Consider the following 21,681-nt stretch of genomic DNA (forward strand, 5'->3'; position numbering starts at 1 on the left):
GGTGCCGGCGGCGCTGGCAGCCGCGGCGGGAAGGACGCACCGCCCGGCCCCGCTGCCCGCCCGCCGCCGCCGCCCCGGTCCGGCCCCCGCCGCCGCCGCTTCCCGCCCCCCCCCCCCCCCCCCACTCCAGCGCCGGGCGTACAGCGGCACCTGCCGGCACCGGGGACCGTAGCGGGGCTCCGGGACAGGGCACCGGGTATAGCATGCAGGGCACCAGGCGCTGGGTACAGGGCATCAGCAGTGGGTATCAGGGACTGGCCGTAGGGGACTGGGCACTGGGTAGTCCATACTGGGCACAGGCACCCTGTCCTGGGATGACGCACTGGGCACCCAGCAGTGGTACTGGGTGCTGAGCACCGTGCCAGGACCCAGCCCCAAGCGTGGCACATCGTCGGCGGGCATCACCCACCAGGCACCGGGTGCTCTTGTCCCAGCCGGTGGCATCGGGCGGGTGCTCAGGGTGCCCTACGGCACTGGCCCCTTGCCCCTCTCCTTCCTCAGGGCCACGCTGGCTCCTGTCTGAATATAACTTATGCTTTTAAAGAAATAAATGCTGTGTGCACCTTGCCAGGGCATCCCTCTTCCCTCGGGGAGACGCGGGGCAGAAGCCCTCTCCTGCTATGGCTGGATGGGGTTGCCCCTGCCTGCCCTCACTGCTGAGCATGGCCTGTCATGTCTGGGCCCCATGGAGGGGGACACCACGGGTACGTGCATCAAGGGAAGCCAGGCCAAAGCCAGGCAGCCAGAGCCCTGCCTTTCCACGGCATGAACAGCTCCCAAAATACAGCTCCCGGTGCCCAAAGGACCCAGCCAGGGGACACCTGCGGCGCAGCGGGAGGTACGAGTGCCATTTTTTTTTTTTTACCTCTTTTCTTCTGCAAAGCACTTTGCCGCGGGTGAAATATTTTCAGGCTGGACTCATCTTCGCCGGGCTTCCACATGCTTGCTACGGAAAAGGATGTCATCGAACCCGGGCCGTGGCCGAGCTATCTTTAGCTGGGGTTACAGAGCCGTCTGTTCTGTTGCATTGTGTGGCGTTTTCTCAGGGTGGATCCTGGCTCCGGGCCTAAAACAGCAGGACACAAAATCCAAGTCAGCTGGTGTTTCTGGAGCGGCCGGGATGCCAGCTGCCTTGTCGTACATCAAGCGGCATCGGCATCTCAGGTCTCCTCGAAACCTTTCCTCTGCTTGGGAGGAGGAAAAACTAATGCTGTTATCACTGCAGGAACTTGGCACCGTGGGAACCGCATGGTATTTTCCCTGCTGCTGGTCTCCCATCCTTTTTTTTTTTTTTACTTTCTTTTGCAGAAGGTGCTGCGTGTTTCCACGGGCAGGAGGAGGTTTCCGAGGAGAGGGGATGGCTGGGCACAGCCGCCGCTCCTCACCGTGGCATTGGGTGCAAACCCCACAAAATTCCTGATCTCCCAGGAATTATTGAAGGTGCCAAGGATGGTAAAGACAGAGGACGGCAAGTCATTGCAGTTGCTCGAACCTGTAATCTCATTCTGATTGTTCTGGATGTGCTGAAACCCCTTGGTCACAAGAAAATCATTGAGAATGAACTGGAGGGATTTGGAATTCGTCTGAATAGTAAGCCTCCCAATATCGGCTGTAAAAAAAAGGATAAAGGAGGCATTAACCTCACAGCCACATGTCCTCAGAGTGAGCTGGATACTGAAACAGTGAAGAGCGTCTTAGCAGAGTATAAAATTCACAATGCTGATGTCACACTGCACAGCGATGCCACTGCTGATGACCTAATTGACGTTGTTGAAGGAAACAGGGTTTACATCCCATGCATTTACGTCCTAATTACGTGCCAAGGGCTGGGCTGTGGGTGGCCTTGAACGCCCCTGCCGGGCACTGTCCTCGGGCTCCAGCTGCCATCTGCTGGCCACCTCTGCCTGGCCTCATCACCATGGCCACCTCTGCTTAGCCACCTCTGCCTGGTCTCGTTGGCATGGTCTCATTGGCATGGCCACCTCTGCCTGGTCTCATCAGCATGGTTCACTTCTGCCTGGTCTCATCAGCATGGCCACCTCTGCTTAGCCATCTCTGCCTCGTCTCATTGGCATGGCCACCTCTGCCTGGTCTCATTGGCATGGTCTCATCTGCCTGGCCACCTCTGCCTGGTCTCATCAGCATGGCCACCTCTGCCTGGTCTCATCGGCATGGTCACCTCAGCAGGTCTACTTCTGCCTGGTCTCAACTGCCTGGCCACCCCTGCTTGGTCTCATTGGCATGGTCTCATCGGCATGGTCACCCCTGCCTGCTCTCATCGGTGAGGTCACCTCAGCAGGGCCACCTTTGCCTGGTCACTTCTGCCTGGTCTCACCTGCCCGGCCACCTCTGCCAGTTCTCATTGGCAGGGCCACACCTGCCTGGTCACCGTGGCATGGCCAGCTCTGCCTGGCCACCTCTGGGGGTGACATCTGCCTGGCCACACAGGTCCCCGGGCCTCCCCCAGGAAAGGTGTGATACTCACGGCGACAGTGAGAGCAGAGGACGTACGGCCAGCGAGAGGTCCCTTTTTGGAGACACCTTCTGCCAGCCCTTCCCCATTCCTACTGGAGAATGGAAACCATTGCCTCTGGTGACCTCTGCCTTGGGGCTCCAGCTCTTTTAAAATCTCTTTAAAGCGCTTTTTCTCCCCGATTTTATCCTGACATGAAGGATGCCAAAGGGAGACCATTTTCTTTTGGTGGGCACAAGGATTTTTGCTGCCTGCTCCCTGCCTTTGCCCACCCCATGGGGATGAAGCCGGCTCCTCTTGGGTGGCCCCGTGCCACATCCAGGTACCAGCCTCTGCTTTCCCCAGTCTTGCCCAAGTCCTCACTGTCCCCACCGGAGCTTCGCAATGTTTCTCCTGTGGTTTAGCACACCCTGCCTGCTTTTGGGGGGGCTGGGCTCTCCCCCTGCTGCCAGCCGGGAGCCGAGAGGCTGGCGGTACCGGCGTGCCGGAGCTTGCGGCTGGGTTTTTTGGCTGGCCGGGGCCACGAGAGCTCGCTCACCCCCTGGCCGGCAGCCAAATGGCATGGCTGGGTGGCTGCCAGCACTTGCATTAATAGCTGCCAGCTTGCGGTTTGAGGTCACCCGTTCTTTCCAGTCTTTCATTTCCCGCCCCCCCCCCCCGCCCCCCTTATTTCATGCCTGTAACGACACCGAGCAGGCAGCAGCCCCGCCACCCCTCCCTGCCTGCACTCTTCTTTGCCGGGCGAAGCTCTTTTGCTTTCCTTAGGGCCAGGACAGCATCAGCTCATGGCACCGCATCCCTACGGAGCATCCTCAGATGCCTGGAGGGGGACGGTGCCAGTATCCTGGGGGACACCTTCACCCCCGTGGGGCTCTCCTCCTCCTCGGGACATCGCTCGGGGGACTAGAAACACCCTCCCAGCTGCCCCAAGGCAAAAAAAAAAAAAAACCCAAGGCAAAAAAAAACCCCCAAGGCCAGCGTGCAGAAGGGTTGTGCCAAGGCACAGCCCCTCACAAAATAATTTGTAGCTGCCGTCATTCCCTGCCAAGGGCTTTGGGAGGGTGTTTTATTAGCAGCTCGCTATGAGTAAATATCCCTTTTCGTAACACGCCGGCCAGGGATAAATAGTTTTGGGGAGGTGAGGCTGGGCTCTGGCCGCACGCCCTCCGTCCCTTTGGGGAGGGGAACGCCCGGAGCCCCGCTCGGAAACTGGGATGGTGGGGGTCCCTCTCGCTCCCCGCATCCCCAGGGATGCTGGGGCGAGGCATCTGCTTGACGCCTCCTGCGCTCGCTGCTCCTGGCAGGATGGGCAGGCGAGGGGCCAGGCGTGGCTAATGCGTGGGTGGGACACGCGTGGGGGACACGCGTGGTGGGGAGGGGGACTGGCCCACGGCGGGGGGGGGCACCCCCGGACCGCCAAGGGATGCTTTCGGCGGGGTAGGAGCCGGGCAGCTGGAGGAGGAGGAAGAGAAGGAGGAGGGCGGCGGCGGTGCTGGCAGCGGCCGCCCCCGTCCCGCCGCGGCCCGCCCCGCCGCAGCCGCCGGGCACCGGGCAGGCGGAGGCGGCGCGCATGGAGGCGGCGGCGGCCCCGGCCCCGGGCGGCGGCCCCGGTACCCTGCTGCTCTGCCTGGCCTTCGCCTCCGGTAAGCACGGGGCACCCGGGGCGGCGGGGGTCGGCTCGGCACAGGGGGTCCCCTACTCCGCCACGGTCCCGGTCCCGGGCTGCCCCTGCCCGGCTGGATGCACTCAGGGGCCGGCCGGGTCCTCCCCCCTGTCCGGGCCCGGTGCCCCCTGCCCCCGCCCGGTGCCACCCCCCCCCCCCAGCCCGGTGCCACCCTCCATCCCGGCCCCGTCGTCTCTCTGTCCCAGCCCGGTCTGGTCCCGCTGCTGCCCCTGTCCCATCCCACTGCTTCCCGGTCCCACGCTGGTGATCCTCCACCTGCCTCCCAGTTCCATCCCGGGGCTCCCCCGTGCCTGTCCTGGTGCTACCCCATCCCGTCCCGCTGCTCCCCCAGTCCCATCCCGCTGATCCCCTGTATCCTCCCCTATCCCACCCCATCCTGATGCTGCCCCTGTCCCATCCCAGTGCTTACCATGCCCACCCTGGTGTTTCTCCAGTCCCATCCCAGTGACTCCCTGTCCCTCCTGGACAATCCCATCCCAGTCCTTCCCCCATTGCCCAGCCTGGTGTTTACCCAGTCCTCTCCCTGTGCTCCCCCGTGCTTCCCTGCACCCATCCCAATGCTCCCTCACATGCCCCCAGTTCCCGTCTTGGTACTCCCCACCATCCCATCCCAGTGCTCCCCTATGCCCGTGCCGACTTGGCTCTGAATCCCTGAATCCCTTGGGGCCGGCGTGGGGCCGGGATGTCCTGGCTGGACCCTGGAGTGGAGCTGGGATGCTTTTAGCACCTGCTAATGGGACGCTGCTCATGGATGCTCGAATACCGGTGTTTCACCATCCTTGGCAGCGCCGGGGATGGGGGATGCGGGGGGAGCCAGTACCTCTTCGGCAAAGTGCACGAGTGTCCCCGCGTTAGTTGCTAAGTGCGCGGGGAGCAGGCAAAGCTGCAGGCAGCTGCCCGCTCAGGGCTGGCAGGAGATAACCATAGGTAGGGCTGAACATCAGCCAGGCTCGGCGATACCCGCCGGCAGAGAGTGCCAGCCCCCAGGGTTTTGGGGGAGCCTTCCCCTCTGCTGGGAGCAGTTTGGGTTTGGCCCTTTGGCAGGGCTGGTGACAGCGCTCAGCAAAACCTGCCAAACCTATGCTGGCAGGAGGAAATCAAAGGTGGCTGACCTGTTTTGGGGCTGGGGTGCCCATCAGACCAAGGCAATGCCCCGGGTGGTTGCTCTCCTGCAATTCAGGCTTTCCCAGGGGAGTGTGGGGAGTGTTACGGCAAAATAATCCGGTGTTTGGGATGCTTTCCTGAGTTATCTCCAGCTGCTCAGGAAAGGGTGCAGCCTTAGATAGCGGAGCCGGGCTCTCCGTGCATCAAAGAGATGAGGTTGTTTGCACCCGCAGCTCCTGGGTGCTGAGATCTGGGTGTCGGGGGGGGGGAGCACCTCCTCCCCCACCCCCCGGAGCCGGCAGTGCCGCCGGGGCGGTCCTCGCCAAGGGGCTGCCAGCCTGGCGGGTGCCAAAGCTCTGCATCTGCTTGCAATAAGGGTGGGGATCTCGTCTTGGTGGGGACCTTTCCACGCCGAGCTGCGAACTCGGTCACCCGGGGGGTGAAGTCAGCCTCCCGCCCTGCGCCGCCCGCAGCTGGTTCCCAAGGTGGGGGGGGCAGCTGCCCCGTGGCTCATCCCCTGGCTCCCACCAGGCAGCTCCCACCCTGCTGCCTGGGCCGGACCGGGCGGTGGGCTCCTTCTCCTCCCCGCTGGGTTCTTTCGGCCAGGGAGGGGATGCTCGCTGGCGGAGAAGCCCCGGCAGTGGCTCGGCCCCGGCCTGGTTGCAGCTCTGTTACCCAAAGCGTGTCGTTAGCGCGGCGGTGGCTATATATAGGCAGGAGGGATGCGTGCGCTGGGAACGTCTCTGCCGTGGGATTGGCGGGGGGATGAGGCTGCCCGGGCTCGGCTGCACAAATCCCCCCCTCTCTGGGAGGCCTCAACATGGCCGAGCTGCAAAGTGCACCCACTCGGGGTGGAAACACCCCCCCGCCTCGGCGTGCCACCCCCGCGGGAGCCACCCAGCACCCTGCCCCATCAGGCAGGACCTGTCCCCGCTCCCCTAGGTGCCATCGCAGCGGGGTGAATCCCTGGGGAGGGCCGGGCTGGGAGCAGGGCCGTGCTGAGTCAGTGCTGGTATGCCAGCGATCCGGTTACCGCCGCCGTGACGTGCCGGCGCTGAGCCGGCCCTCGGCTTCGTCCCGTGGCCACGGCGAGCGTGGTCACCCCTTTCCGGACTCGGTTCGTGCTGGGTATCCTATGCCCCGGTGCAGCAGTGAGCGATGTTGCAATGAGGATTTAGCGCTTGCACGCTGGAAGCAACTGGGCTTCGGTGGGTGCTGAATCGCGGCGCTGCCGTCTCCTCGCTCCCACGGCCGGCGCGTTTTTCAGCGGCCCTGAAACCCAGGCTTTTCAAAAAGGGCAGTGCAGCGAGCCGGACCTCCCTGGGGATCCCTCCCTGCATCCTCCCCGGGCAAAGGGGCTGCTGGCTGCCTGCAGGCAGGGCTGTGCCCCCCAAAACCCACCCCGCTGGCTCCCAGACCCCCGTGCTTGGGGCGTTGGTGGGTGGAGGAGGCAGGCGGAGACCAGCTTTCCCTTCTCCTCGCCCCTGGGGAAAAGCTGATGCTGCCAGGGAAGGGGGGGCCGTGGGCGCAGCTGCGGAGCCCTTTGCCGGTCCCCTCCCTGCGGCAAGGGCCAGGAGAGCGGCTGTGGCGGGGCGGTGGTGGCGGCGATGCCGGGGCTCTGGCCGGGCTCCCCGCTCTGAGCCGCCTCCTCTGCGTTTCAGGCTTGGCGTTTTTCAGTTGCGTGGGCGCCGATGCCAATGTCACCGCTGGCCACGACACGGAGGGGCTGCCTGCGGCGCGGCCGAGAGCTGCATGGGTAAGGCGGTGGCACCACCGGTGCGAGGATGCTCGGGGGAGCCGGCGGCGTTGGACGGGAGCTGGGTGGTGCGGGGGAGAGGGCCGGGATGGAGGACGGGCAGGGTGTTTTGTCTAGCGTAGCCACGTGGCATCCACCGAGCCGGGAAGTGGCCAGGGCCGGCACGCCACGGCCAAGGACACACGTGTGCCAGCGGCTCTTTGCAGCTGGCCAGGTTCGGACCTGCCGTGGGGTTGGACCAGCTCCGGGATGCTGCCACCTCCGAGCAGAACCGTAACCCCTTGGGGGGGGGATTTCTTTGTCCTTGTCACCCCCAGGGAACGTGACGCAGCTGAGGCGACAGGGCCACTTCTCCAGGTGCCCGGAGGAGTACAAGCACTACTGCGTCAAAGGGAGATGCCGCTTCCTCGTGGCCGAGAAGGCGCCGGCTTGCGTGTAAGCCACCGCCGGCGGGGACGCGGCGGCACGGGGTGGGGATGCCGTGCCCGTCCTCCCCGGGGCGAGCAGGAGGAGGGGGGCACGGGCACCGCGGCGGTTTTTCGGACTCCCCCCCCCCCTCTGCCTCCCCTGTGCCGCGGGGCAGGTGCGAGCGAGGCTACACGGGGGCTCGCTGCGAGAGGGTGGACATCTTCTACCTGCGAGGTGACCGGGGCCAGATCGTGATCATCTCCTTGATCGCCGCCATCGTCACCCTCATCGTCCTCGTCGTCTGCGCCTGCCTCTGCAGTCAGTACGTGGCAGGGACGGGGCGAGGGGTGGGAAGGGAAGGGGGAGCCCCGGATTGGGAGCGAATCCTGCCCGCCTCCGCCGGCTTGGGGCAGGTTGAATTTGGGCTGCCCCGTTCAGGTGGGACACGGCCTCTGAGGGTGCCGGGAGGTGCGCGGGGCATCGCTTTGGGGCTGGAAACCACGTGCGATCCCATCCAGAGCTTCTGCAAGGTGAAAGCAGAGGGAGGAGGAGCAGCGTCGCTGCGATGCCTCATTCTGCTTTTTTTGTTTGTTTCTTTGTTTGTTTTAATTATTACCCTCCCCTCCAGCCACTGTCGGAAGCAGCGTAGGAAGAGAAAGGCAGAGGAGATGGAGACGTTAAACAAGAATTTGCCTTCCAAAAGCGAGGACGTGCTGGAGACGGGCATCGCGTGAAGGTGCGTGGGGCTGGGGTGCAGCCGAGCCCCGGGGTGACGGGAGACCCCCCCCCGTTGGGGATGGCCACTGAGGCCGAAGACCTCCCCTCTCTTCGCAGGAGCTCCAGGTACCTGCAGGCAGGTCCCGGACGGCGGCACCGGCTGGCTCGATGGGCGAGGGCTAAAATTTACAGCGGCTTGAATAAAGGGGTGACGGAAAGGTGTCCGCGTGTCGCTGTGGTCCTTACGGCCCCTCTCGCCATCACCCCCCACCAACGGGGTGGGGGTCAGGCCCAGCCGTGCTGCTGCGCTCCCCAAATTCCCCCCCCCATCCCGCACCAGCGACGTTTTCCCGCCATTTTTGCTGCCTCCCAGATGCGGGGGCCCGGCCTTTCCCCCGCCGGCACAGGCCCCAGCCTTGGCCGGGCCAACGGGGCACGGAAAAGATCTCACCGGTGCCGGTACCGGGGGCGGGGGGGGGTGTGCTGCGGTGCTGCTCCGGGCCGCCAGGGGGCGCTGGGCCCCCCAGTGCCGCACCGCGTCCGCCAGGGGGCGCCGCCGTGCGGGGCAGGTGCGCGGCGGCCCCCGAGGCTTCAAAAACCCCCTCGCGGCCGCCAGGGGGCGCCGCCGTCGCGGGAACGGCGGCGGCGGCAGCGGCAGCGGCAGCGGCAGCGGCAGCGGAGTCCCGGTTCCCGGGGGTCCTGCCGTGCTCGGGACCCGTCTCCGGGCGGCCCGGGAGCCGTGCTGGGGCTGCTTACCCCGCCACGGCTGCTCCCGGGACCGCCGCCGCGTCTCCTCGCCCGGGGCCGAGCGGACACCGGCGCCTCCGAGCTGCGGTAGCGTTGAGGGTGCCGTTGTGCCGGGCATCCGGTGCAGCCGCGCCGGGCCCCGGTGTCCCGTCTCACCGGGGCTCTTCCGGGGCGGCTCCGGTCGCGGTTCTCACGGTCTCGGCGCGGGGCGGCCGCAGCCGGCGGACGGGAACCGGGGGCAACGCCGTCTCCCGGCCGCCCCGGAGTCCCGGGACGGGGCCGGGCGAGGGAAACGGGGCAAACTGGGAAAAACGGGGCAGAACCGGGGCCGTTTCCTCCCTTCTCCCCGCGCTGACAGGCTCCGGTGCGGTAGCGGGGGCACCGGCCGCTGCCCGGTAGGTGCTGCCTGAAGCTCAGGTCCGTGCCCTGCCTGCAGGCAGCTGCCGGGGCGGCGGGGCGGGCCCGGCCTCTCCCTGCAGGCAGCGGGTGCTGCCCCCGTCCCCTCCCGGGACCGGACCCCCCGGCTCTCGGTGGGGGGCTCCGGCCGGGACCCACGGGGACCCTGGGCAGGCACCGGCCGGCTGCGGCCCCCCGGGTTTCCCAGCGGCGGGAGCTGCCCTGCCTGCCCTGCCTGCCCTGCCTGCGCTGGGTTGGTTTCCCCCTGCCCCGCTGCGGGATCCCCCGTGGGTGCCCGGCTGGGGCCCGGTGACTTTCCCGGCGGGTTTTGGCTCCGACTCTCGGGGGTCCCCTCTCGGGGGTCCCGTGGCTGCAGCTCGGCCTGTGGGGCCGGGGCTCCCCGGCAGCTCCCGATTTCCACCACGGGATCAGCCCCGGCTCGAACCCTGAGCCGGCGACCGGCCGCGGGGGCTCCGCACGCCCCGTCTCCCAGCCGGGACCCGGGGCAGACGGGGACCCGGCGGGGCTGGGGGTCTCCCGGGGCGGCCGGTGACCCCTCCTGCCGCCGGGCTCCCTCCTCCCGGCACAGGCGCCGGCTGGTTTTTTCTCCCAGCTCTTGCCCGGAGCGGCTGCCGGCAGGACAGACCCCTCCGGCCTGGCGCTGGCTCTGCCGGAGCCGGGGAGAGCTCGGACCGGTGAGGGTGGCAGCTGCTGCTGCTGGGGGGAACTGGTTTCCACTGGGGTGCAGCCCTTCGGCCCTGCCCCGCGTCATCCTCGCAGGCGCTGCCACGGCGGGGCCCGGGGGCGGCTGCGGGCCCTGCGCGAAGCCCTGCTTTGACCGAAACCCTTCTTTTTCAGCTCAAAGCGTGCTGTGGTGGGAGCAGAGGCCGCTGCAGGGACCCACGCCGGCTCCTGCAGCCCCGTGGGCGAGACGGTGGAGCCGGCCTGGCCGGGCACGGGCAGCGACGGCCATCCCGGTGCCAGGTGGCTGTGCCGACGCGTGGGGAAGGCTCATCCCGGTGCCCGGGCGAGGAGCACAGCCCCGAGGCGGTGAGCGCCGGGGGACACCGGCGGCGAGGACGTGCCCGGTGAGGTGAGTGCCCCGAGGCGGCGGCGGCGGCCGAGCGGAGCTGCGTGGTGGGAGCGGGGTGCTCGGCTCCCGGGGCCGGCTGTGCCGGCGGGGATCTCCGGTGCTGCGGGAGGGGCCGGGTCCCTGCAGGGTCCCCGGGGATGGAGGGGCAGGCGGGGGTCCTGTCCCCGCCAGGAGCGGTGCCGGGGGCTGCCGTGCCCCGGGAGCACCAGGACCGAGCGGGTGCGAGGGAGCCGGGCCTGGCCGCAGCTCAGGGAGCAGTTTTGTGCTCGGGGCACGATGGCTTTGCCCCTCGTCCTGCTGGCGGGGTGGCCGAGGGACGGGGAGAGTGGGTGCCGTCCCCCGGCAGGGCTCCCCGTGGGGAAGGAGAGGTCCCGGCACCGGCAAGGCAGCACCGGTGGGTCGCTGCAGGTGCCGGTGGGAGCTCAGCACGGCAGGGCCGCAGCCTGTGCCCACTGGGCAGGTTGCCCCTGTGGCCCGTGGCTGTTTGTGGGTGCAGGAGGGGGCCTGGGGGGCCCCGCAGTCCCCGGCGGGGCCGCGGGTCGGTGCCGCACGTTTGGGGGGGCAGGAGCGGGCGCTGTCGGGGTCCGGCCCAGACCCCGCCGGCACTGGTGCGGTGCCGGCCCCAGCCCCGGGGGTTGCTGGTTGTTGCTCTGTGCCACCGCTGCTGCTGCTGCCTGCTGTGTGGGGCTGGGCGGGGGGGGTTCAGCCAGACCCTGGCTCTCGCCCGCTCTCCCGGGGAGAAAGGGGACGTCGCTGGGCTCCCGTCCCCGTCTCTCCCTCCCCTCCCGTCGCGGGTGCACGGCACCGGGGAGCCGCTGCCCAAAGCGCCGGGCAGAGCCGCCCGTGCCCGGGAGGCAGCCGGGTTTGCAGGGGCGGCAGCAGCTCGGGGGCTCTGTGGGCACAGTCTGACTGTCCCACGTCTCTCCCTGTGCAGGGACGGACGGACGGATGGACGGACGGAGGACCCCAGCCACGCCGGGAGCTGCGGAGCCCCCAGGAAGAACCGGGCTGCCTGCGCCCAGGCCGACGCTGCCGCCTGCCCCGCTCCTGGCTGGGGACAGCCCTGCCTCGCCCGGCCGGTGACGCCGCGGCTCCAGCTCAGTTGTTTGGGCCCCCATTTGTTTTGGGTCCCGTTCCAATTGCCGGTGCCGTCGGTTTGGTCGTGCGGGCTCCTGTCTGTTGCTGCTCCAGCTCGTGGACGGCTCCAGTTCCGTTTGCAGGCCCAGCTCAGCTTTGGTTCCTGTTCCAGCTCGTGGACGGCTCCAGTTCATTTCCATCCCGCTCATGGATGGTTCCAGCTCGAGTTTGGCTGCAGCTCCGCTCCTCGCACTTCAGTTGTCTGCGCTCCAGCTCGTGCTTGTTAAAACGATCTTGGCTTTTGGCAAGGTCGTAAATCAATCACTGTCTTCACTTGCATATGAATATTAAATGTCATAACCGCACACACGCTGCCTCATTAGTCTGTGTTTATTGCTCCATCCCCGTCCCGCCGGTTGTACACGCCTCGAAGGAAGAGTGGGCGAAAAGCGCCTTTCCCCCCAGAGACTATCTCAGACGTTGAATTCGGCCTGGTGCATGCCAGCCTCCCCGGCTGCGGGGACCAACGCGACCGGACCCCCACCTCCGGCAGGGGTCCACGCACCCTGCCCACCCCCCTCCCGCCCCCGGCCCCCCAACGCCCTCCCGCCCCCCAACGCCCTCCCACCCCCCCAAGGCCCTCCTGCCTCCCAACACCCTCCCACCATCCCAACGCCCTCCCACCCTCCCAGCACCCTCCGGCCTCCCACCCCCCCACTGCCCCCGCCACCCCAGCCCCGGGGTCTGACCCCAGCCAGAGCCGGCGGGCTCCGCTCCCCAGCCCAAACCCGCAGGGCTCGGGCTCTGCTCCAGCCCCGAAGCCCCGGCACCGGCTCTCCAGGCCCCGAGCCCCGGCCGAGCCCCACACCCCCCCAGCCCCGCGTGTGAGGTCGGGACGGGCCCGGCGCTGTCGGGCGGTGCTTGCGAACTGGACGGGGGGGCCCGCGGGGCGGGACCGGCCCCCTGTGGCCGCGGGCGGCTCGGGCCAGGACGGGGGGGGGCGCCGGGCTCCGGCCCTCCGGGCTTTATTCCCCGGCGCCCCGAGCCCCGCCGGCTCCGACGCGGGAGGAGACACCGGCAGCGCGGCCGCCCGGGCACCGCCGCTGGCCCGCCCGCCTCCGCCCCGACACCCCCCCGCTCGGCCGCGGCCCCTGCCCCGCTTCCCGGCCCCGGGCCGAGCCCCCCGCGCCTCACCTGGGCCCGCCGGGGGAGCCCGGCCCGGCCCGGCCGCTGCCGCCCCGGGGCCGCGCCACCGGCACCGGCGAACGAGGAAAGGGGGGAGACGGCGGCCGCCGGGGCTCAAATCTGCTCGGCCCCGCCCCGCGCAGCCGCCCTGCGGACCGCCCACTCCCCTCGCCCCGCGCACCTGTGCCAGCCCCGCCTCGCGCACGCGCCCTGCGGACCCGCCCACTCGGCCCCGCCCCGCGCACCTGGGCCAGACCCCGCGCATGCACCCTCGGGCCCCGCCCACTCCCCTCTCCCCGCGCACCTGTGCCGGTCCCGCCCCGCGCACGCGCCCTGGACCCCGCCCCGCCTTCTCGCACGCACCTCCTCTTCTGCCGCCAGAACCGCGCCGCCACCGACCGGGGCGGACGTCGGTACCGGTGCGCCGGGCGGGACCCATGGCTCGGGACGCGGGGAGGGAGCCCCGGCCCGGGGGCTTCTCCGGGGGCTGCGCGGAGCCCGGGGCCGGTGAGGCCGGGCCGGGCTTTGGGCTGTGGACGGGGCCACCGCCGGGTCTCGCGGGCGCGCGGAGCCGGCGGGGGGGGTCCTGGTCGCCGTCCGCCTCTCCCTGGCGGGCGGGCTGCGGGTCCCGGGGCTCCGTCCCGCCCCGCGGAGCCGGAGGACCGCGGCAGCACCGGAGCCGGGCCCAGGCCCGGCCTTTCCCGAGCCCGGCCTCACCGCCCCGGCCCGCTGCCGCGGGCAGGAGCAGCCGCGCTCCGGGTCCGGGCCCGAGCGGGGACCGACGAGGACGCGCGGGCCCAAGTCCCGCGTTCCCTCCCCACGCTGCCCGCTCCTGCCCGGGGCTCCGGCCGCGCTCCCCGCCGGGGCTCTGCCGGTGCCGCGGTCGGTGTCACGGAACGGGCGCCGGCGGCTCCGCGCGGACACCGAATAAAGGCTGGAAACCGCCGGCGGCGCTGGGGCTGCCCGGGCACTGTCTGCCCGGCTCCCGCAGTGCCCGCACCGGGGTCCCCGGCCCGTGAGCGCCGACCGGGGAACGGCCCGCGGAGGGCAAGGGGTGCCTCGGCTCCCGGAGCCCCTTGTGCTGCCGGGAGCTCCCCGGGGGGAGCCCTGCCCGCCCCGGGAACGGCCGGGGGGGCTCCAGGGCCGAGCCCGAACCCGCGGGGCTGGGGCTCCGCTGCCGGGCCCTGCAGCAGCGGCGGGGGCCGGCCCCCAGCCCCCAAACACGGCACCGGCTCTGCTCCCCGAGCCCGGCGGGGGCCAGATGAGCCCCGCTTGGAGCCCCCAGAACCACAGCGCTGAGTCTCTGCTGCGGAGCCCAGCCCGGCAGGACTTAGGCTCGCCCTAAACCTGCCCCAGTGAGCCTGGCTCCCAGCCCCAGCAACGGGGGACTTGGGCTCTGTTCTCCAAGCACTAAAACACACGACTACTTAGGCTCTGTGTCCCAGCCCCAAAACGCAGGACTTGCTCAGTCCCTCTCTTCAAGACCGCGAACTGCCCCCATGAGCCGGGTCTCACCCTCCCCAAGCGCAGGACTGACTGAGTCTCCCTTTCAGAAGCCCAGGATTGCCTGAGCGACCCTGGTTGGAAGCCCCACGAACACAAGACTCCGCTTTCAAGCCCCCACATTGGCCAAAGGAGCCTGGTTTTGAGCCCCGCCACGCAGGACTTAGTCTCCGTGGGAAGGGGCCCAGCTCAGCCCGTGCCCGGTTCTGACCCCCAAACCCCGTCGCTTGCCCTCCCTCGTCCTGAAGGGAGCCAGGCTTTTGCCCCCCTCGACCCTGTGTCCAAGCCTGGAAAACGCAGGACTTAGTCTCCATTTCGAGCCCCAGGAGCCCAGTTTCAGGTCCTGAAGGCACCCGACTCCATCGCTGTTTCTGAGCCCCCAAAACCCAGGACTGGGTCTCCGTTTTCCAGCCCCCGAACTCGCCCGGTCCAGCTTTTTTCCCAGGCCCACAAAGGCCGGACTTGGGCTCTGCTGCCAAGCCCCGAAGACTTCCTAGTCTCCGGTTTTGAGCCCCTGCAGGAGCGTCCAAGTCCCCACAACGCAGGGCTGACCGAGCCTCCCTTTTTCAGCCCGGAAAACACGGACTTTGGGGGGTTTAGCCTGCGTGCCCGGGTCTGACCACGCGACTCGGTCCCCGAGCCCCCGACCCAGGCAGGCGAGCCTGCCTTTGAGCTGCGAAACCCCTCGGCTCCGGCTCCGCGCCCCCAAACCCCAGGAGCTCCTTTCCCTCCGGAGCCCCCCGAGCTGCTGCTCCGCCTCACCAGCCCAGGCCCTGCTGCGGGAAAACCCCACGCCTGGGCCCGGCTCCGAGCCCCCACACCACCCCCTCTGCCCGGGCTGAGCCCCAGGACAGGCCCGGAGCCGGGGGTCACCTCTCCCGACACCCACCGCTGCCCCCGGGCTGCTCAGCCCCAAAACCGGCCCGAGGTTCGCAGCCCCCCGAGCACCCGGCCGAGCCCCCCAGCCCCCCCCAGCCCCGCGTGTGAGGTCGGGACGGGTCCGGCAGCCCCGGCGCTGTCGGGCGGTGCTTGCGAACTGGACGGGGGGGCCCGCGGGGCGGGCCCAGCCCCCTGTGGCCGCGGGCGGCTCGGGCGAGGACGGCGGGGCGCCGGGCTCCGGCCCTCCGGGCTTTATTCCCCGGCGCCCCGAGCTCCACCGGCTCCGACGCGGGAGGAGCCACCGGCAGCGCGGCCGCTCCTCCTCGTCCCGTCCCCGCGGCAACTGCCCCACCGGCGCCGCAGCCTCCTCGGGCTTCGGGCCGGAGCAGCCCCGCTCGCCCACACACCCCGGCCCGGACCCCGCCGCTCCTCCCCGTTCTCGGCCTTGGTCCCGCCCCGGCCTCGCCAGCCGATCCCCCCCCTCCTCACCTGGGGCGGGCGGGCGGACACCGCCCCTCCGCCGCCCCGCGGCTCCCGGCGCGGGGCCGGGCCAGGTCCCCCCCGCCCGCGGGGCCGCCGCTGCCCCTCGGGGCCGCAGCCTCCGCCCGGGGACCCGGCCCGGCCCGGCACCGCCCGCCCGCGGGACTGAGGGAGAAGGCGGGAAGGGAAGATGGTAGCCGCCGGGGGTCAAAACTCCCGGCGCCCCGCCCCGCGCAGGCGCTCTGGGGCCCCGCCCCGCCCCGCCCGGGAGGCGGGAGGAGGCTCCGCGTGGGCGGGCCCTGCCGGCGGGGCGTGGCGAGCGGCCGGGGCGGGGCGTCCCATCGGCCGCGGGGTCCCAGCGCCCGCCCGCCCCCTCGCCCCTCCCGCCGGTAGCACCGGGGACGCTGCGGGCGAACCCCAGCTGCCTTTGAGTCGCAGGGAGGGTGTGGGAAGAGCCGCTCACGGCGGACCCCCGCGTCCAGGGGAGAGCGCAAGGCCGAGGTGCACGGCCCCAAGCCCCGCGGCCCTTGCCCCGCCGGTCGATCCAGCGCAGGCGCACTCCGCCCTTCGCCCGGCACCGCGCAGGCGCCGCTGCCGGGAGTGCTGTCATGGCGGAGAAGGTGCAGAAGAGGTGGGTCCCGGTTCCCCCCCCCCCCCCCCCCCCCCCCGGGACGCGGCGGGGCCGCCTTCCCGCCGCTTCTCCCTCCCCTCCCTGCATCTCCGCCCGCTCCCCTCAGCGGTTCCCCCCCCCCCCCCCAAACCTCCCCGCGCGCGCCCCAACAGTTCCCCTCACAGACCCCCGTCCGTTCCCGCAGCGTGAAGATCGCGCCGGGGGCCGTGGTGTGCGTGGAGAGCGAGATCCGCGGGGACGTGACCATCGGTAAGTGCCCCCCGTCCCCCGTTTCCCCCCCCATCGCCCCTTCTCCTTCCCCCAACCCGCCCGTCGCCGGGGGTGCTGCTGTGGGCGTCGGGGCCCCGGCCATGGGGTGACGCCGGGCTGTTCCTCGGCAGGGCCCAGGACGGTGATCCACCCCAAGGCCAGGATCATCGCCGAAGCGGGGCCCATCGTCATCGGGGAAGGCAACCTGATCGAGGAGCAGGCGCTCATCATAAATGGGTCTGTACGAAGCTGGATGGCACGCACAGGGCTCTCCAAGGCGGGGGGGGGGGGGGGGGTCGTTCCCCAGCCCAGCATCTCATTTCGGGGGAGCCAACGCCGCTAACCCTCCCAGCATAGCTTTGCTGTCAAGGGTGTCCCTCCGAACCAGGCTGGACGAGGAGAGGGTTTGTTTGGGATCCTGATGTTCCCAGGCTGGGGTTTTGCAGAGGTTCAGTGTTTTCTGGGATATCTCGGCACAGATCCCGTATCAGTCTTGTCAAACGTGAGCTTACAGCTCTTTAAGGAGCAGGGCGTTAGCTTAAAAACCCTGGGGAGGTAGAATTTAAAAAGAAAAAAAAAAAAACAACAACAAACTTTTGTGCTTTTGTGTATGTGTGTGGCACTGTGCCTAGGGAAGAAGCCCTCCCTCTGTGAATCCTTCTCCAGCTGACAGAGGAGAAGGATCCTAATCCTGAGAATGAGAGACCCAGTGCAAGGGCAAGCAGTCTCAAAACCCTGGCAGTCTGGCTGGCTTGGGTGGGATATACGCAACTTCAGCCTCTCACAAAATTGAGCTGCCGAACGGGACAGTACCTTGGTGATCTCAAAACTTGAAGTAGATTCTTCTGTCTTGCAGGTACCCAGAAAATATTACACCAGAAACTGAAGGGGTGGAGCCCAAACCAATGGTCATTGGCACCAACAACGTTTTTGAAGTTGGGTGTTGTATCCTTGCTGCGCAGCGAGACAGACCGTCCGATCCACCGCGCCTTCGGATCGGTGCAAGGGGAAGCATGTGTGGGCTCTGTCGGGGTTTAAACAGCCCAGGGCTATTTAAGGTGCAGGGCGTCGGTTTGAAAATGGCGTGGGGGTTTGCCTTTTGAAATAAAAGCAAAACATTTTACAGTTTTCCTTAACACGGACCCGCAGATTCCCAAGCAATGAAGGTGGGAGATAACAACGTCATCGAATCCAAGGGTAAGTCTCGGCTTATCACCTCGGCCCTTGTGAGGTTTTGCTCTTGGAGGCGCTGGGAGCCGCGGAGGATGACATGGTGGTGTCTTGCTGTAGCCGAGGCCAAACTGCAGCTTGTCACAAAGCTGTGATTTTCACCCAGAACCCACGCGTGTTACTGCCTTGGTGGGAGCTGGGCTGGCTCCTGGCGCTGAGGTTTGGTGGTGCAGGCTGTAACCGCGCCGCGGGCACGGCTCTCACCGGGCTTCCTCTCTCCCTCTGGCAGCGTTTGTCGGCAGGAACGTGATCCTGACGAGCGGCTGCATCATCGGGGCCTGCTGCAACATCAACACCTACGAGGTGATCCCCGAAAACACCGTCATCTACGGGGCCGACTGCCTCCGCCGCGTCCAGACCGAGCGGCCGCAGGTGGGTGTGACACAGGGGTGACACGCTGTCACCCTCCCATCCTCCGCAGGCTGCCCTCGCCGTGGCGGCGGGACCGCTGCCTGACCTCCCCTGCCTCTGTTTCCAGCCCCAGACGCTGCAGCTGGATTTCCTGATGAAGATCTTGCCGAACTACCATCACTTAAAGATGACGGTGAAGGCCACGTCCACTCCTGTCAAGAGCTGAGCGCCTTCTGCTGCCGGTGGCTGACTGGGGGTTTCGTCTGGTCCTGTCGAGCCCTACCCGGCCCCGGGAAGCGGCCAGTCTCCTGTCTTGCTTATTTGCATCCTTTATTTATTTTCTGCCGAGCGTCTCGGACCAGCTTTGGATCCGTCGTCTCTGGTGCGCTCACTCTGTTGTACGTGCTTTGTTTTGGGAATAAAATGTCACCTCCTCTTCTGACAAACCTGGCCGGGGCTGGGGGGGGACGACACACGACACTGCAGTCCTTTCCGGGTCAGGTAACGCCGCAGGGTGCCTGGGTCATACAAGTAGCCACATCATCATCGCCCCCTTCCCTTCCCTTCCCTTCCCCTCGGGGAAGATGTCGCTGGGGCCATCCCTCGGGGACAGCCCGGGCGTCGCCTCCCCGCTCCTTCCCCGGCCTGCCGGCAGAGGGAGATGAGCCCACGCCGGGGGAGAGCCGGGCTCCTCGGAGAGGAGGGTGTCCCGGCCCCGCACCCCCAAATCCATGCGGATGGTGGGGTGGGAAAGGCTCCAGGGCCGGCGCAGCTCTCTCTCCCTGACCCCCCGAAAGCTGCCTCCTGCTCGGCTTCTCCTCCCAGAGAAGGTCCGGAGCGGAGCTGAAGCTCCTCCGCACGTCAGCCATTCTTCGGGTGAGCTTCGGAAGCGTCCACGCTTCCCAGCCGGCCCCCCGAGATTCCCCGGGGATGTCGTTCGCAACTTCCCTTTCTATCCTTGTACGGTGCAGCCCGACGTTTTGCCTCGGCGCAGAAGGAAATCGATGTTGGGGCGGAAATTTCCGTAGGAAAAAAGAGAGGGGGAGAAAGGGGAGAGCACCAGCAACCGGAACCCCAAGTACCAGCTGGGCTGCAGGACAGGGGGGGGGTCGATTTGGGACCAGGGGTTTCAGGTGGGACAGGCCAAGGCACACGCGGTGCGGCACCCGAGTTCGGCTGCAGGGATATCAAAAATAATAACCCACCATTTTTTTGGCTTTGCGATTCCAACCCGGGGTCCGGCGCTGCTGGGAAACCGCAGCTCTTCCCCAAAGCCGAGTCCAAGCAAGGCCTGTGGATATCGTCCCAGCCACCGCCTCTCCAGCCCACCCACCCGAGCAACCCCAGCCGAAGCTTTTTGTGGAGATGCCCACGGAGGGGGAAAACAACGGGAGATGAAACACGTCTCTCCGACTTCTCCCCTTCCCGAAAGATAAGGCAATCTTTCGCTGGGAATTTACCCCAAAAGCAGGAGGCTCCAGCAGGTTTCGGTAACTAGACCTGTCCCCGTGCTTTAGATTCCCTCTTGGGGCCCAGGCACTTCCCGCTCCCCCGAATCCAGCTGGCACGGCTCGTTTCCATCTCCCTCCCAGCACGAGAGGTTCTGCTCTGTAAATCACCGCTGCGGGGAAGCTGGAAACCCTCCGCTCGGAGTCGGCGGCAGGGCTGAGTCCATCCGGGTGGCCAGCAGGACACGCGGGCAACCGACCGCAGATCTGTTTCGGCCGCTGAGTCACGGAAAGGCGAGCCATGACCTTAAATGCCCGTTCGGTATGAGCCCTCTGCCATCAGCAGGATGTCCTCGGTGTCACCTCCGGTCCCCGCATATTGTATGAGGACAGCATCTGCTCTGGACACGGCCGCTGGTCAAACCCTCTTCACCCCGAGGGTCTCCGTCATGCTGCTCCGGAGCCGAGCGCAGCCCTGCGGGACGACAGCCCCATCCGCAGGGACGTGGCAGGGCTGGGGTCAACCCAAAAACCAAGATGTAAAATCAAGTGAGCAGGGTGCGAGGTCCAGCATGGGCTCACCTAAAGCCCAGCTTGAGCAGGGTGCGAGGTCCAGCATGGGCTCACCTAAAGCCCAGCTTGAGCAGGGTGCGAGGTCCAGCATAGGCTCACCTAAAGCCCAGCTTAAGCAAGGAGCGGGGTGAGAGCCTAAATGCAGCCCCGGGGCCAGGCAGGGAGGGGGCGTGGGCGGGCGAGCCCCCAGGTGGGGCTGGTTGGGGCGATGAGCCCCCACCGGCCCCCGGTCCTGCAGGGACAGAGGGGTGGGCAGGGCTGGCACGCCACCGCGGGGACCCCTGCTCTGGTGTCACCTCCCTCCCACCGCGGGCAGCCCCCCCCGTGTCCCGCTCCCTGCCCCTGCATCCCCCCTCCTGTGCCCTGTGTCCCCAGCACTGTCCCCTGCTCTGCCCCACAACCCTGCTGCAGCCATGTCCCTGGGGCTGTGTCCCCCGTCCCCAGCCTTGTCCTGTGTCCCCAGCCTTGTGCCCTGTGTCCCCAGGATGGCGTCCATCTCTCTAGCCTTGTGTCCTGTCTCCCCAGCCTCGTGTCTTGTGTCCGAAGCCTGTGTCCCATGTCCTCAGCCTTCTGTCCCATGTCCCCAGCCTTGTGTCCTGTATCTCCAACCCTGTGCCCAGTGTCCCCAGCCTTTTGTCCCATGTCCCCAGCCTTCTGTCCAGTGTCCCCAACCCTGTGTCCCATGTCTCCAGCCCTGTGTCCCATGTCCCCAGCCTTCTGTCCCATGTCCCCAGCCTGTGTCCCATGTCCCCAGCCTTTTGTCCCATGTCACCAGCCTTCTGTCCTGTGTCCCCAACCCTGTGTCCAGTGTCCCCAATGCTGTGTCCCAGACTGTGTCCCATGTCCCCAGTCCATGTCCCATGTCCCCAGCCCTGTGTCCTGTATCCCCAATCCCTGTGTCCTAGACTGTGTCCCATGTCCCCAGCTGTCTGTCCCATGTCCCCAGCCTTGTGCCCCCAGCCTGTGTCCCATGTCCCTGGCCTTTTGTCCCGTGTCCACAGCCTTCTGTCCTGTATCCCCACCCTGTGTCCCATGTCCCCAGCCCGTGTCCCATGTCTCCAGCCCTGTGTCCTATGTCTCCAGCCTTGCGTCCTGTATCCCCACCCCTGTGTCCTAGCCTGTGTCCCATGTCCCCAGCTTTCTGTCCCATGTCCCCAGCCTTCTGTCCTGTATCCCCACCCTGTGTCCAGTGTCCCCAACCCTGTGTCCCATGTCCCCAGCCTGTGACCCATGTCCCCAGTCCTATGTCCCCAGCCTTGTGTCCTGTGTCCCCAACCCTGCATCCTAGACTGTGTCCCATGTCTCCAGCTTTCTGTCCCATGTCCCCAGCCTGTGTCCCATGTCCCCAGTCCTATGTCCCCAGCCTTGTGTCCTGTGTCCCCAACCCTGCATCCTAGACTGTGTCCCGTGTCCCCAACCTTGTGTTCCGTGTCCCAGCCCTGTGTCCTGTATCCCCACCCCTGTGTCCCAGCCTGTCCCCCATGTCCCCAACCTTGTGTCCCGTCTCCCCAGCCCTACCCTCTCCCCCCACCCGCGCCCCTCCATCACCCCCGCGCCCCCCCCCCCCCCCGGCCCCCTTCCCGCCCCGGCCCTCCCCCGTTCCCGGCCCCCGCCCCGGCCCTCCCCCGGTCCCCGCCGCCCCGCCCCGGCCCCCCCCCGCCGCGGCCCGCCGCCGGCCAGCCTTCAGCACCGCCCGC

At 67.9% G+C, this 21,681-nt stretch overlaps 2 protein-coding genes and 1 long non-coding RNA gene across 3 annotated transcripts; all 3 read left to right on the forward strand.

Moving 5' to 3' along the window:
* Window positions 1–3,998: 3,998 nt before the first annotated feature.
* Window positions 3,999–8,355, forward strand: BTC (betacellulin). The gene is given in 7 exon segments (XM_050896355.1): window positions 3,999–4,116; window positions 6,923–6,988; window positions 6,991–7,017; window positions 7,335–7,452; window positions 7,601–7,747; window positions 8,054–8,161; window positions 8,260–8,355. Coding segments are annotated over 6 exon segments (537 nt in total). The 5' UTR covers window positions 3,999–4,043; the 3' UTR covers window positions 8,160–8,161; window positions 8,260–8,355.
* Window positions 8,356–9,908: 1,553 nt separating this feature from the next.
* Window positions 9,909–11,334, forward strand: LOC127016234 (uncharacterized). Its single transcript, XR_007766457.1, has 3 exons — window positions 9,909–9,980; window positions 10,144–10,378; window positions 11,313–11,334. It is a non-coding gene; the product is annotated as an uncharacterized LOC127016234 (long non-coding RNA).
* Window positions 11,335–15,970: 4,636 nt separating this feature from the next.
* On the forward strand, window positions 15,971–18,402 carry LOC127015760 (dynactin subunit 6). The gene is made up of 7 exons (XM_050895909.1): window positions 15,971–16,133; window positions 16,318–16,382; window positions 16,514–16,619; window positions 17,239–17,327; window positions 17,532–17,579; window positions 17,842–17,984; window positions 18,091–18,402. The coding sequence occupies exons 1-7, from the start codon at window positions 16,111–16,113 to the stop codon at window positions 18,187–18,189; spliced, it is 573 nt and encodes a 190-aa protein (XP_050751866.1). The 5' UTR covers window positions 15,971–16,110; the 3' UTR covers window positions 18,190–18,402.
* The last annotated feature ends 3,279 nt before the right edge of the window (window positions 18,403–21,681 follow it).

This window comes from Gymnogyps californianus, chromosome 4 (genome assembly GCF_018139145.2).
Source record: "Gymnogyps californianus isolate 813 chromosome 4, ASM1813914v2, whole genome shotgun sequence".
NCBI classification, from domain to species: domain Eukaryota; kingdom Metazoa; phylum Chordata; class Aves; order Accipitriformes; family Cathartidae; genus Gymnogyps; species Gymnogyps californianus.